At 35.6% G+C, this 15,151-nt stretch overlaps 2 protein-coding genes across 2 annotated transcripts; one reads left to right on the plus strand and one right to left on the minus strand.

The window, feature by feature from the left end:
* Positions 1-3,052: 3,052 nt before the first annotated feature.
* On the minus strand, positions 3,053-9,431 carry LOC145765930 (cytochrome b5 domain-containing protein 1-like). Its single transcript, XM_082577593.1, has 4 exons — positions 9,262-9,431; positions 8,533-8,609; positions 4,890-5,108; positions 3,053-4,207 (listed from the first exon to the last, which is right to left on the minus strand). The coding sequence occupies exons 1-4, from the start codon at positions 9,389-9,391 to the stop codon at positions 3,977-3,979; spliced, it is 657 nt and encodes a 218-aa protein (XP_082433719.1). The 5' UTR covers positions 9,392-9,431; the 3' UTR covers positions 3,053-3,976.
* A 342-nt stretch (positions 9,432-9,773) lies between these two features.
* Positions 9,774-11,858, plus strand: LOC145767409 (enkurin-like). The gene has a single exon (XM_082579227.1). The coding sequence runs from the start codon at positions 9,848-9,850 to the stop codon at positions 10,643-10,645; it is 798 nt and encodes a 265-aa protein (XP_082435353.1). The 5' UTR covers positions 9,774-9,847; the 3' UTR covers positions 10,646-11,858.
* Positions 11,859-15,151: the final 3,293 nt, after the last annotated feature.

Genomic DNA, 15,151 nt, shown 5'->3' on the forward strand with positions numbered 1-15,151 from the left:
GTAGCCAAGGGGGGGTTTTGGGGGTTACAACCCCCTCCTTTGGCACGCGTGTGACGTCACGATATTGAGAATGATGCTTTTAGCCTTTTGCTATGCCACCGGACAGCACCATTTTACAGGAATATTCATATCCAGATTTTTGTTGAAAATGCTTTCAGAATGCACCAAATTCAATGTAATTTTTCAAAATTTTCTGGGGAAGGCCCCCCCACACCCCCCGCCGCTGGGTCTTCAAAACCCCCCCCCCCCCCTTTCAAAATTCCTGGCTACGCTACTGGTATTGACTCAACTCAGTCATTCGTTTTTAAGCATAAACTGTAGCCTACTGTACTGGTACTGGATCTGTATCACCATCAGCCTTACAAAAATTGAGGGCCGAATTTTTCCAGGGCCTAAGGCTATAGCCTTATTAGCTAAGGCTATAAGGCTATAGCTACATAAAAAAAAACATATGAAAAAACATAAGTACAAAGTTCATATGAATCAGTATCCGTCTACGTATTGTGATTTATTTACAAATGCTTCAATCTATTCATCATCATAACACAAGATATCAAACAAGTAACAACTATTTTATAAATAGATCAAACACAGAATTTGGCAAAAAGTCCATGCAGGTATTGAGACCAATGCTCTGGTCAGAGGTTCCAAGTAGCCTACTAAGCTAAAAAACTTATCATTTCATTGTTTTAAAAAAGAGATCAAAACGTTAATTTTACAAAGCTACAGTGCATCGTAAGTGATATGTCATGGAAACCAACTTGTCAGTTTCTTCGGAAACTTGATTATTCTCTGCTTGCTTCATGGAATTTTGTGTTTAGGCCTACGTTATCATCAATATGTTTTTTTTGTGCGTATGTTGTTGTTGAAGCGCCGGAACGTTTCAACGTTTTATTTTATTTTTTCTCTTGTAAGCTTATTTTAAATGGCAAAATCGTAATTTCCGTAGGGTGGCAATTGACTAGTAGACCCTATGGTCGTCTCGTTGTCTCCCTGTCGGAATGGGAACTTGTGTAACTTTTGTATTGTGTATATTGCATATTTCAAACATGTAGGCTACCTATGTTCCTGTTAATGACAAATAAAACATTGATTGATTGATTATTAGCCTAATGGTTAATCCGGCCCTGCTTGTACACCTTCATGACAAAGACAGGACTCAATGGACATGGCTCTTTCGCCTTAGTTGTGTGATGGTCTAGTCCAACGGTGGGCAAACTGCGGCTCGCGAGCCGCATGCGGCTCTTCAACATAAATTTTGTGGCTCTTGTATTGAATATTACAAGTAATATAATATTTACAAAAAAATTAAGATTATATTTTATAAATATGTTCTCTCGCGAATTCAACCAAGCAGTGGCGTACCTAAGGTATGGCAGGCATCGCTCGAGCCATGGGCGCCACATTGACAGAGGCGAGAAAATCGGTTTGTAAAAATTAAAATTTCTTACTTACTGTATACTTTCTTCAAAATCTAATTTGCACCCAATACAAGACAAAGATCAAAAAGGAGTCTTTTACTGTAGCCATTGTTAAACAATAGAATTGTGACGTTGCAAAACCAACGTTGTGCCTCTCCTGGCTCATTTTGCGTTCAGTCAGCAACAATTGGAAGTTTCATAAAGTCCCTAAGCAACAAATTAATTGAAGCTTAGAAGTAGCACCAGAATTTATTTATTCATTTTACAAGAATTTATAACTTTGTAAATTCAAAACATCGTGCAACCTTGACAAATGAACATTTGGAAGAATTAATTCGCACAGCATAAACAATTTATCGTCCAAATTTTCAGAGATTAGCGAGTCAAGTACAAAACTGGTATGGATAAACAATCATTGTGTTTTTATTGCTGTTATGTTATTTTGTGTCAACTGATTTTGCGGCTCGCTGGTGTTTATAGTTTATCCGCAAGCGGCTCTTTCTTTGAACAGCTTTGCCCACCCCTGGTCTAGTCGTTACCAAGAAGTATGCCAAAATCGGTGTTGTCAAACAAAACTTTTAATATTTTAAATTTTGATCCGGTCCGACAAACACAGAGGAAAACATATTTTCCCTCTTCTCTTTTTTTCAGGTGTGGCTGCAGCCCCATGGCACGAGCCGCCACTAGTAGGCTAGGCTACATAGTGTTTTTGTATTATCTCTAGGCTCAGTAGGCTACCGTACGTGTCTTTATGCTTAAAAGCTCGTGTTTTTTTTTATTTTTTGTATTGGTTTTAGGGTTTGGCCGTCCCTCTATGGCTTTATCAACTGACACACCTCCAGTAACGTTTAAATCTGCATCGCATAATTTGCATAAATCTGCAATCTCAGTAACCTTTAAATCTGAATCGCATGCACGTTTTATAGTTCTGTGGTTTTGCCACCTCTAAATTTTTTGTTTTGGCAGGCTAGACTATTTGTAACTTTATCATTGCTGTTGTTTTTCGACAAAGAAAAATAAATTGAATGAAATAGGAATGCTAATGTCAATTTAGACAAAAAATCCGAATAAGTTGCCCAAATTAAGTAATAAAACATTTAAAAACATAATTAAGCTCAATGGGCGGGGTAGGCCTACTATTTACTTGGTGACCTCGTTTGATCAAGCACCAACCTGGATGCATAGGCAATGGTAGCCTACAAAACTAGCCTGTGTATGCTTTTATAGCCTACATAAAAATTGTTGCAATTCGGTGGTGGTATTCACGTTTTTCCCCGTTATTTCAGGAAAACTTTCGCAAGTGATGTAGCCTATTAGGCTATAGCACACAATCACATATTGGTCGTTGGGTAATTCTTGGTAGCTGGTTTGAATCTTCATCCTCGACTTACTCACTACTCAGTCTGAGAATGGAGATTCAAACCAACAGCAGTTGTTTTTCAATCTCAGTGGCGAACCCTTTTTATTCATTGAAGTAGAGTGCCTGCCTCTGCACACTAGTGTGTATGAATGTGTAGGCCTAGTTAGATTTACTGTGATGGGGTAGTGGCTGACTAGATGACTGCTTGTGGTCTTTCGCTACCATCCTAATTGCGCCATAATCTAACAAACAGTTGTACAATGCATTGTTTTGACAATTACATTTACTCTGATTGTTTATTGTTAATATATGGTGCTGTTAAAACAAAATAAATTGACTTGGCTTGTCCTGAAGTTTCAAAAGCTTGTGTCAAAAAGGATAATAGATCAAAAGTGTAGATGAGAAACAGCCCAAAAACTGCAAAAACAATTTCTCGTCTACAGTATTTTCTTTTCATTTAAAGAAATGTTTATTTTTTGATGCTACACAGTCAGAACGTCTAAAAAATCTTTCAAAATCATTTTGATTAATGATAAATTTCATGATTTCTGATCGTGTCAAAAGGTTGACAAACTAACGTTCGGCCGACACAAAAAGTTAAAGTTTCAACGAGATAATCACAATGCTCACATTCTGAAAGAAGTCATAGGCCTACTGAGAATATTTTCATTGGCCACAAAAATTACCTAGTTGTTCAAATAGACTATTTCCGATTTGTGGTAACCCAAAGCTCATTAAGGATTAAAAAACAGCAATAAAATCATTAGGTCTAGCCTACAAAATAAGTTATAACTTAATACAACCTATCCTAACGAAAGAAAAAAACATTAAATTAATAGCTTAGGTTGGCCATATGTGCTATGTAGCCTATATTAAGCAAGTCAGTTTACTATCTCAGAACACAATTTTCCAACATGAAACACATTAGCCATGAGCATCAGGAGTCGCCATTGCATATTCACCAACTCAAGTCGCCATTTAACTTTCAATTGAACACATCGTGGTAGCCTAATTGGTAGGTAGGCCACTGAGCCTTTATTTAATACAGGCTACTGAGCCCAAAAACATAAAAAGTACAATTTGATCGAACAATAAAATACTGTACCACAACATATATGTTACAAAGACAAAAAAGAAAAAAATGCACAAGTAAGTCTTAAGAAGTGCTCAAGTTTAAAACAAAAACGCAGACCAACTATGCTTCGGTTAAATCGTCGTTAAAATACAAATGAATTGCCGGGGTCCACATCTCATAGTCCATCCTCAACTCATAGAATTCAGGATCTTCATCTTCAATCCCATTTTCCTTCAGCGTCTTTCCCATATCCAATGAAGCCCCATTAAACTTCCATGTATAGCTGGCAGCATGTGCGTTGTAAATCAAGTATCTTTGCAAAATCTCGTCCATGCTTTCTTCAGAACAAACCTGCAAAGCCACACAAAGTAAACAATAAAGCGTTTAAATCATACCCTGCGACATCAAAATAGTGTGACATGTGACATGGTATAGACCTACAGTATAAATCAAATATAGTTATTACTATCTGAAGCCTTTACAAATTGTTTCACCTAACGGATCATCAGAAGGTCTTATTACAGTATATATATTTTTTGGTGGCCTGGTATAGAGACTACCGGTATCAAAACAAAGTTATTTTAACTTATTTCGTTTTGTTTCACACAAAAAGTGTTCTCAGTGTTTCGAAAAAAAAAAAAAACTAAATAAGCCACAAAAACGCAAAAAAAAACTGGGAGGTATGCTGGAAGCACACAAAAACATGAAGAAAACAAACATAACATAGTCAATGTGTCAACACTAGTTCGGGGTCGGTGCAAAGTTTTCCACTTTGCTTAAAAGGGCGTTTCTTCTGGAAAAAAGTGGAACCCTCATTTTAGTGCAGCATGGGTCATTCTCCATTATAGCTCTTTATAGGTTGCCTTCTATTCAAGCCTTCCTTCGTTGAAGTTAAAGATGATATATAATAACAAACCCAAAGTCAGTTAGAATGTAAAAGATACATTAAGTCACTAGTAATAAATCTACAATGATCTTTCAACATTTACACGAAGCAATGATATTTATACACTTTTTGGGCAAAATTTATTACCTCAATAGTTTGCTCTTGAGATGTCAGTGTGTTAATAATGCGAATCAAACGGGTCTTTTCACTTAAAATTCCAACTTCATATTTGTTATCTTTCCACCACGGTCGCCCAAAATCATTCGCCCAATACGACGAGGGACATGGAGGAGGAACATGGACAAAACGACCATGTGGAGCGTAGTATTTCCTGATTCCGGTGGAAGGATCAATGTGTGTTCTTATCTGGATGTCAAACGAAGAGTTTAGAAGATTTTAGACAAACTTAAATATTAAGCTACCTTTCTACAATCTGTTCCAGAACCCAGATGTCTAAAAAAACACAAAGAAAAAGTATCTCATTGTGATACATTGATAAATTGCAATCAAACGTGACTTAATTTAAAACATACAAAACGCGTTAAAACTGAAGTAACTAATACATATCTTAGATCCACTTCAAACACTAACTGTTGAAAGCAGTAGGCTACCGTTGACATGGAGGTCTAGGGGTACCTTTGGACCAAAGATGACCCAAAGATCTCATTGGTACTGAACCCAAATTAATAAATTATTCTCTCAACGGCTCTGGTTGAAAAATCTTCATTAATATCAATCAGACTGGATAAAGTAGTTTAATTCACATGACTGTTATGTAGTCTGATACAACATTGCATTAAATATTGAGTTTCAACAAATAGATCAGTTTGGAGCAAAATGGTTGGAACGCCTGGTTAATCTAATCAAAAACTAAAGAGCCCAAAATGTAGATACCAAACTCATGTTCAGCAAACAAACGTTTCGAAAACTATACTGTCTTCATTTATAACACTGAAGATGAAGACAGTATAGTTTTCGAAACGTTTGTTTGCTGAACGTTTCGAAAACTATACGTATATAATATATAGTTTTCGAACGTTTCGAAAACTATACAAACAAACGTTTCGAAAACTATACTGTCTTCATCTTCAGTGTTACAAATGGAGACAGTATAGTTTTCAAAACGTTTGTTTGCTGAACATGAGTTTGGTATCTACATTTTGGGGTCTTTATTTTTTGATTAGATCAGTTTGATTTTATCACTACTGCTCCATAGATTTTACCTTAAACAATGCAGTAAGCAATACTGTTTTCAGAAACAAGCAGAAATGCCCTCTAATGCTTTCAGTAGAAACTGTGATACAGTTAGACAAGCTTATATCATAAGAATACTAAATAATGCGCTGTAAAGTCTGACATCCTATGTAAAAATCAATTATGCATGAATCATGATCAAAGTTTTACTTCGTACAACTAGATTGCTGTTGACTCAAACTTTGATACCTGACTAGAAAAATCTTTTCAAATAAAATTAAATCATAGATAATACTAAACTGCTGTTTACCATTTTAAAAACAACTTATAAAGTTACGGCATTTATCTTTCACTCACTTTTTAATTAATTTACAACAACAAAATTGCATAGAAGTATTGAGATTTGAAAATAAGTGTAACATGCAACGCTTTTAAACTGCATCTCAAGTAATTTTATGGTTTGAGTAAAGAACAATCTACGGTTCTATGAAACCTACAGTTCAAAGTCAAATGACTGAAAGCGCAGTTCAATTCAAAGTCAAACAATATAATTCAAGTCCAGCATAATTTTTTTTTTGTCTTAGACTCATAGTGCATTACCATAGCAATGCTGGAGAATATGGCATAGCACTTTGATTACATTTTTCAAGTTTCTGGAGTTTACCACAAACAACCAGTATTTTAGTGTTTTTGGCCTTCTATACAATGTAAGCAAGTAAACCAAAGATCCAACAGTCTATGGTATATAGTGTACACTAACTTATCAATTCACAAACGTTTGTAAACTGTTGAGCTAGAGAAGTGGTTCCCAAACAGCGGTATGTGTAACTCCAGTCTTTTAAGTGGTATGAGTAACGTGACCAAACCTATACTGCATTTAAGTAGGCCTAAGCAAAAATTTAAACAATATAAAGTTTACAAGAATTTAATGAATTAAATATATATATTGTTTATATTTTAAATCAACTTATTTCATAGTTTTGCATGTCTATAATGAGACATTCACAATACTTAATAATGTCAAACAACTCTGTCTTCTGAATATTTTATTGTGCTCATTGCAGTAATGCTCAATATACCTAAGCTAAGATGTTTTCAAAAAAAAAACTAAATCATACAAATGTATTATGATGGACTAACTACTGTAATAGCAAGCTAACATCCTAGTTCACAACTACTAGTGATACAGTAGAACTTGGATAACTCGTCACCCCAGGGGGAACAGAAAAAGTGACGACTTATGCAAACTGACCACCAATGCAAACAGCTAAATTTTACCATTGTTTGGCGTCGCATTAATTTCATGGTGCTCTGCGACCTAATTAAATGCGATAGTGGTAAAGTGAGACGAAGAGGTAAGCGAGAAAAGAATTTAATTACGGTACACAATAAAGTACAGTACAGTAATAACGCACTTAACAGCTTAACTGAAGAACACAGATATTTTGACTGCGTTAGAATTTAATTACGGTACACAATAAAGTACAGTACAGTAATAACGCACTTAACAGCTTAACTGAAGAACACAGATATTTTGACTGCGTTTTGCTTGCAAGTGTCTTGTCAACCAAGTGTTCATGCATTTTTGATAGTGAGCTTGCGAATTCACCACTGTCTTCTTGGCATAACATATAGTGTTGGAGCTTTCCAACCATCTGCAAAGCTTTTTTTGTAGATGGAGGGGGGGTGGCACAGGCTCTTCTTCCTGAACAGCGCTTCTCTTATTGGCAACAGAGCACGTGCACGGCTGTGCACACAACCGCAATCGACCAGACCAACATACTCCACGCATGTACGTCTGGCCCGATAGAGTGTGTGCGCGTTTTCCAAGTTTTCCTAAGACGAGTTATCCAAGTTCTACGGTACTGTATTAGTCTTTGTTACATTGATTCAACATCAACAGACTTTAAATTACCATGAAACAGGTAAATTGTAATAATTAGGTAAACCTAATAAAAAGAATTTTTTTTGTATTCTCGGAAGACAATTACAATTCAATGTGAAAAGAACAATTTTTTCAAGAAACATATACGTCATGTCGTAATATATCTGCTTTTAGATCTTTTTCTTATGATACAATAGATCTCTTTTTTATTTACTCGCACTAAAATGAAAACAGTTTAGCTTTCGAAACGTTTGCTAAACTTTAGTTTAGTATCTACAGTTTGGGCTCTTTATTTGTTAAAAAGAACTGGCACATTTAATGTATAGTTTTGAAATTTACTGGATGTTGGTGTCACAAAAACACTACACAAAACCTCCAAAACATTAGAGCAAAAAAAGTTTGAAAATTAATGAGATATAGTAAGCTATGGCCTATCAAGATTATTGCAATAGCCTGAACACTAAAATAGTTAGATTAGTTCACAATGTGAATTGTGTATACGAATTCGTCGTAGCACATGACTAGGAAACTGTGTTCTAAACGCTAGTGCAATTCGCTATTACCTCAGCAAACTCGCAGCATCGGGCTAAAACAGGTTGTTAATATCTACATTGTGAAGTAAGCAAGGATCATGCTTCTAAAAGCGACCCAATCTATTGCATAGTTAGGTTACAGCGAATAAATTAATTCACAAAAACTGTATAAACTTACATCTCCCGTTTTTTTATCAAACCAATGTGAAATATCTCTTCCGGCATTGGCTATAATGGGCTTTAACAGAAGATCACCTGAATTATTAAAAGCAAATAATTAGGCTACATGAAATAACAAAAAGAACTGATTACGGTATTCAGCAGTTTAAACATAGCCTATACTTTGTTTTTTTTTATAAATTTCATAAAACATTGAAAAATAGACTTAATTCTTTGCAAGAAAAGGCTTAATTTTACAAGATTAAAAAACAATATCTGATCAACAAAGTTTCTTTTCTGCGTGATTTTTTCAAATGATTATTTTCTATTTGAGTCTGTAGGCTAACAGTTTTTAGAGAGTACCGTAGGCCTAGTGACTGCATTTGATCCGCTGCATAGCCGAGTGGTGAGACCGCTGGAACGGCAATCAAAAGGGCGCCAGTTCGACACCGCTCAAGAGCATGTGGCTGTGTCTTTGGTAGGACACTTAAAGGCATGCCTGAAGGTGGACACGAAGATTGGCTTCCTTGCCTTCCCGTCCACTTAAACTAAATCTGCAACCACCGGGTGTAAGCCTGGATACGAGAAAAAAAACTGCATTTGATGTAAGTTTCTTTTCTATGTTGGTTTTCAATAATACCAAAACAAATTTTACTTTTTGTGTGTATGTTAAAAATAAATAAGCAAGCCTAGCCTACGATACGATGATGTGCAATTTGTTCTACCAATACTTAGCCTGGTTACTTACCAGCATATTCTTTACACAAAGGTGTTAAATCATATACTTTTCCAAGATAAGAAACCCACACATCTTTGAGAGTATTGTGCAGATCAACCTCTTTCGGTGTATAATACTTGGAACGTCTTTCAGACACCATTTTTATTCTAAAAACAGTTTGCTCTTGGGTGCGAGTGCGACTTCACTTCTGGAAGTCTCAGAATGAACTTCAGACGCGGGGGAAGTCCCTACCTATGAACAGTAGTTATAACAACATGTAGAGGGCGTATTTTTATTATTATTTTTCTAGTCATGACAGTCGGTTCCAACTTATTGCATTTCGGCATCATTTTAATTTATAGATTCTATGACAATTTTTCAATCCGATAATATTTTGATATTGTTTGAAAGGCCTGATAAAAAAATTCTCACTATAAGTGATGTTATTTTGTCTCGGCTGCTTCGAGACTCAGCGAGCGGCCATAGCAACAATGATACAAGAGAGACCAACTGCTTACGTCACAAACACAGTGTGTGTTTTCTTCATACCTCCTGGATAGTGCTGGTTTTTGTAGTTGTGTACAAGTCTTGGCTGTTTAGGTAGCTTTGTTTCTGCATGCATATAACCATGGAAGGTCCTACGGAAAGTATTTATAATCTCATTCCACGTGCAATTGAGAAACCTCAGAAGCCTCCACGTTATAATTCAAAATTTATTTATGCTGTTAAAGATGAATTGAAACAGGACAAAAAGGAAAGTAAAACTATGGGACCAGCCAAAGTTGCAGTGCGAACACCAGGAGAATTTATGAAAAAGGGTTATAATGAAACTATTTTTAATGACAGAAAAGAAAGAAATGCTTCCAAGAAGGAAATTCAGTTATCTAGCAGTGAAAAGAAACCTCAAGTTCCAAGACATGATGAAAAGCCACTAATGGGTATTAGGACAAACAAAAACTTTGTTAACACCAATGCCGCGGAAACTATAATGTCTGTTCCCAAAAAACCTCAACCAAAATATGTTGATACACGAATTGGAGACAATAATATGTTAGAACCCTCTGGACTTGTTCCAAAATACACTAGAAAGTCTGATTATGGCAGAGTTCCTGACTATTTGGAAAAACGAAACCAAGATGTTAAAAGGGCACAAGAAGAATATAATGCTTATATTCGTGAGAGAATGAGGCAGGGAGCAATGAAGCAGCTTTCGAACAATGAACGTGAAGATATTCTTGATGGCTTAAAGAAAAACTGGGAAGAACTTCATCATCAGTATCAAGGACTGTCAGTTGTTACTGATACAACACCAAAGAAAAATCGCAAAGAACGCATGGAATCTGAAATGAAGCAGCTTGAAAGAGACATTGACTTAATTGAACGTCATAAGGTTATATACATTGGAAACAACTAAATTATTATAGTGACACAGCATAGCTTATGCCATTTTTTTTTGCATTGTGGAGATCTATGAAATTTGGTTGGAAAGCAATTCATTTAAAGTTTGTTTTTAGTTTATCACACTGCAGAGCAGATGTAGAGTACTGTGTAAACGATTTTTTCCCTCTCCATACCCAATCTACTGTCAAAGTTATTTCTGCATCATTGCAAAAATGTCTTGAAGCTGCACTTTTTATTGTGCACAATTGCAATGATACACTAGTAACTTAGTTAGTGACTGATATAATGATACATTAGGCTATGTTCCATTTGCTAGTTGTTATTTCTTTCTGTATCTCCTACTATTTTTCTCAATTCATAAATTAGTTTGCGACAAAATGCTATTGTAAACTTTGAAACGCTATTTATTATACAAATAATGTTAACATCTAAAAACCTATGTCACCAGTTCAGCAATGTAGGCTACCAACATTATCAATAAGTCAGATGTTCTTTTAAGGCTAATAATAATGCTACCCCTCAGAATTGACAATAACATTGGGTCAACAATACTTGAGAAACTTTTAGATGTTTGAAAAAATAAAATGAGAAATGAGTTTACAAATTTTAAGAAATAACATCATTTTGCATCTGCAGATCACCACCACTTGACTTTTACTTAGTCCACTAATTATAGTGTCTGCTTTGCTTTTAAATGTCATTTCAAGTTAGCAACTCAATTAGCACTTGAGTTTGTTTTTTTTCGCACGCTGTTTCCCATATGTCATATGTAGGCTACACCAACATTGTGCTGAGGCCCTATGAAGATGGTTTTACATGGAATCGGCTGATAGATAGTTCAGGGTATTCTGGAATCAATTGGACTGTCTTGGAGTGCCCATTTTTAGCAGTTTTGCACTTTTAGCAAGGAGGTTCACTTTTCAATATGTTTTTGATATCATGTCCACAGTGTATTGTTTATTATGAAATCAAGTTGCTGTTACAATTAATTTGAACAGTGTTGTTGTTCATTCACCTTTTTATTATGAATCGTCATGTAGAATCTGATTTCTTATGCTGTAAAATCGTAAAAGCTTGAAATATCAACCTTGGCTGCAGCCTACCATGAGCTACCAAGTGCGAATTGCGACTAAAGTTTGTGTAAAAATTATTGTAGTTTGAAATACTGTATTGTCAAATATACGTTTTTGGAATCTATTTGGTTGAACATGCTATTTTTTATTGAGTTTTTGGTATCAGTTATGATCTGAAACAGCAACGTAGTAAGATAACTTCTTAATGCAGCAAATGGTTGAAGAAAATCCCATGTAGCCTGCGAAGAAAGGTTATTAGTAGGGCCATTTAAAGTCATTAAAGTCATATTTTTTTCTATGCATCAGTAAGTCGTGTAATCAATTTTAACGCAAAAACCGCATCCCTATGAGGTACGGTATATTAAGAAAGTTATGAAGTCATATAAAGTCATATTTTCCTGGTTAGGTCATAAATCAGCTTTTTAAGTTATATAGTCATATTTTTGAGTTATAAAGTCATACCGTTGTATACTTTAAATAAAAAGTACTAATTTAAGCGGTGAAGCAATTAAGCACCAAGAAAGTAAGGCAATACTGAAAAGTTTGGGTGTTCATCAGGACAATTATAATTATCGTTTCTAGCACTAGTTACAACGTTCATCTGATGAAATTGAAAGTAAAATTAACAACAAACAAGATGGTTTATTGCTTCACTGACGTTTCGCGCATCATGACAATGCGCATCCTCAGAGCGAATAACATACAAAATAAAATTTCACCGGGTTATATACTGCAGTGCGATTGAAGGCAAGAAAAAATAAAACACGCAATATTTTTTAAAATATTACATTAAGAAGCGATTGGACAAAAACGATGTGAAACAAATTATGGAGCTACAAAGACAAGACATTTCACCAGCGCTTTATTTCAATCAATCAATCATCAATCATTTTATTTTTCGTTATTAACGCGTCCGGGACGAAAAAGATACTAACTACAAAAATCGATATTGACCTACCAGCACGTTAACGAACATTATGCAAAACTGCAGAAGTGTCAACCCACATCAGCGTCTGTGGAGCGCTCATCTTCCTTACTAAAGTCATCTTTACGTCCAAATCGTAACTTCAAAGACTCTAACATTCCACACTACATGAAACTGTACTGTAGGCTACTACAACAGTGGTTTAAAATAAAAATGGATGTGTATTACTGTTATGTTGCGTATGTTTTACTCTTTAGTTCCGTGAGTGACGTTGTTCGCATGTAAAAATAAACGATTTTCACATAAAGTCATATATTTTCCAAAAAATAAAGTCATATTATTGATTTTTTAAGGTCATATAAAAATGGCCCTAGTTATTAGTCTCAATAACATTTATTGTTCAGGGAGAAGATGCCTCCTGTTGATACATCCCAGAGGTATAAAGAAAAGGCACATTAACATAGGTTGCTATTTGATAGCTTTTCGCTTTTACTACAGTATTTTCAAATAGTTTTGATACATTTCTTAGAAAATTCTGTATATGCGACACCCTTCACTCATAAATAAGAGCGTGTGAGTGAACAGTGTCGCTTGAAGGTCAATACTATGACATGTGGCTAAGTGCTTTCAGTAATTGTGTAGACTGGTACAGTAGCATTCAGCAGTTAGGCCTGCTTTTGCACCTGGGCTCGGAAAAAATTTAGAGACCCTGAAAATTTAAAAAAAATAATGCGTATGCTTTTGTTAGGGGCTGTCCAGAAAAGACGTCGTCATAAAAATGCAAAAAAAAACTGACTGCGGACGTTTTTTATGAACAGCCCCTTATAGTGTAGCCTATTTGTTTAGAGGTGTCTTGTTTTCGGGACCTGGGAATGTCATTGGTACTAGCTCAATGTAGCCTCTCAACGGCCTGAACTTGTACGCTACTAATTGACGTAATGGATATTGGTAGTGCCCCACGTCTCAGGGACGGTTGGATGCAGGACGTTAAGACAGTTTGGGCCTAGTGCCAATGAGATCCTTGAGCCCCAAACGGAGACTTCACACTATATTTAAAGAACACACGATGGCTTCTTGAAGCTTCCGAGCCCCTTGGAACGGCTACGGCCCCTAAAAATCATCCGGGTCCAAAAAGTACCTGTCAACGCCACTGATGAGGTGGTGCAGTAGTTGAGGTGCTCGTTTTTTAACCATGCGATCCTGGTTCGACTCCCGGCTTATGCTGGTTGTTGAAGCACATCGCTTACTTCTAACCAAGGGTGAGATAAATTTAAGAACCCAATCTCGAAATGCTTCGATTCAAATCGGGGAACACTCTATTTACCTTTCAGCCTGCTGGACACCGGAGCCATTTAGACTAACTTTACTACTGGCAATTTTGAAATGAAATCAACGCCAAAGCAATTTTTTTATCTGGCTCTGGCAAAGGTTGTGACACAAGAGATTCGTCAGTAGGCTACAAGCAGTTTATATTAACGACTAGTATTTCGACAACACTACGACAAACGATATGAAAATTGTACGCATGCTATGATACAAATTAACACAAATACTGTGGCATATCTGCATTGCGTTACGGTTGTTTTTTACACAATTTTCCCTCTTAAAATGAATTAACTTGAAGTAAAATTAAGAAATTCCTACGTAAAATGCTTTCCTATGTACAAGTGGAAAAGATACAACCCAGTATAACAGAAATTTACAATCAGTAACTAGGCCTATAAGGAAACATTGCAAATCCGTAGGCTACAATGTACCCTTTTGGCAATGTATCTAAAGCCAAAGTGATATGCTAAGAACTAACATCGATTTTAACTTGATCAGCGGATTACACAATACGGTGTTATGGTAAATACTTGATATTTACAAACAAAAAATACTTTTATGAACGTCGAAAAAGTTACTACACAACAAGGTTTGTAAATGAAAGTGGTAATTAGTCTGCAAGATGTTTTGCGCGTTAAAAACTTTAATGGTTTTTGTGTCAAGTTTGTTTGTGGAAACGAATTACAGATCGCTGTTGCTTTATATGAAAACTAGAGTGCAAGAAACATGGAGAATGATTTTAGGTCATAACTCATAATGTAGCAAAATTTAACGCTTTTGACTGGCAGGAAATGAGACAAAGCTAAAATGTTTATCAAAAGCTTTAAATCGTCTAATTACAATGCATCACAAAAACCTAAATGTTTATACCAATGGTTTGAAGTCTATATCACCACTTACCGAGTACGATTGGCACATAAGATGTACACTTACATTTGTCGCTTGAACTGGTTACATCAACGTAAAAGATAATTTTTTTTTTCAAACCTAGCGCCAAGCCAAGTATAGCAGCAGAGTAACATGATACACTACTTTACAATGATGCCCCAAACCTAACAACGTGATTTTTTTGTAACTAGCCTGCAGTGTTCCTTTTAGTGTGTGAACAGTGTTCCAAGCAAAAAAGTCTTTTGAAAAGATTCCTTATCAATTATCATATAATAATGCTCAAGACAACCCATAAGACGAAGCGTTA

Source organism: Aplidium turbinatum, chromosome 3 (genome assembly GCF_918807975.1).
Source record: "Aplidium turbinatum chromosome 3, kaAplTurb1.1, whole genome shotgun sequence".
Taxonomy (NCBI): Eukaryota; Metazoa; Chordata; class Ascidiacea; order Aplousobranchia; family Polyclinidae; genus Aplidium; species Aplidium turbinatum.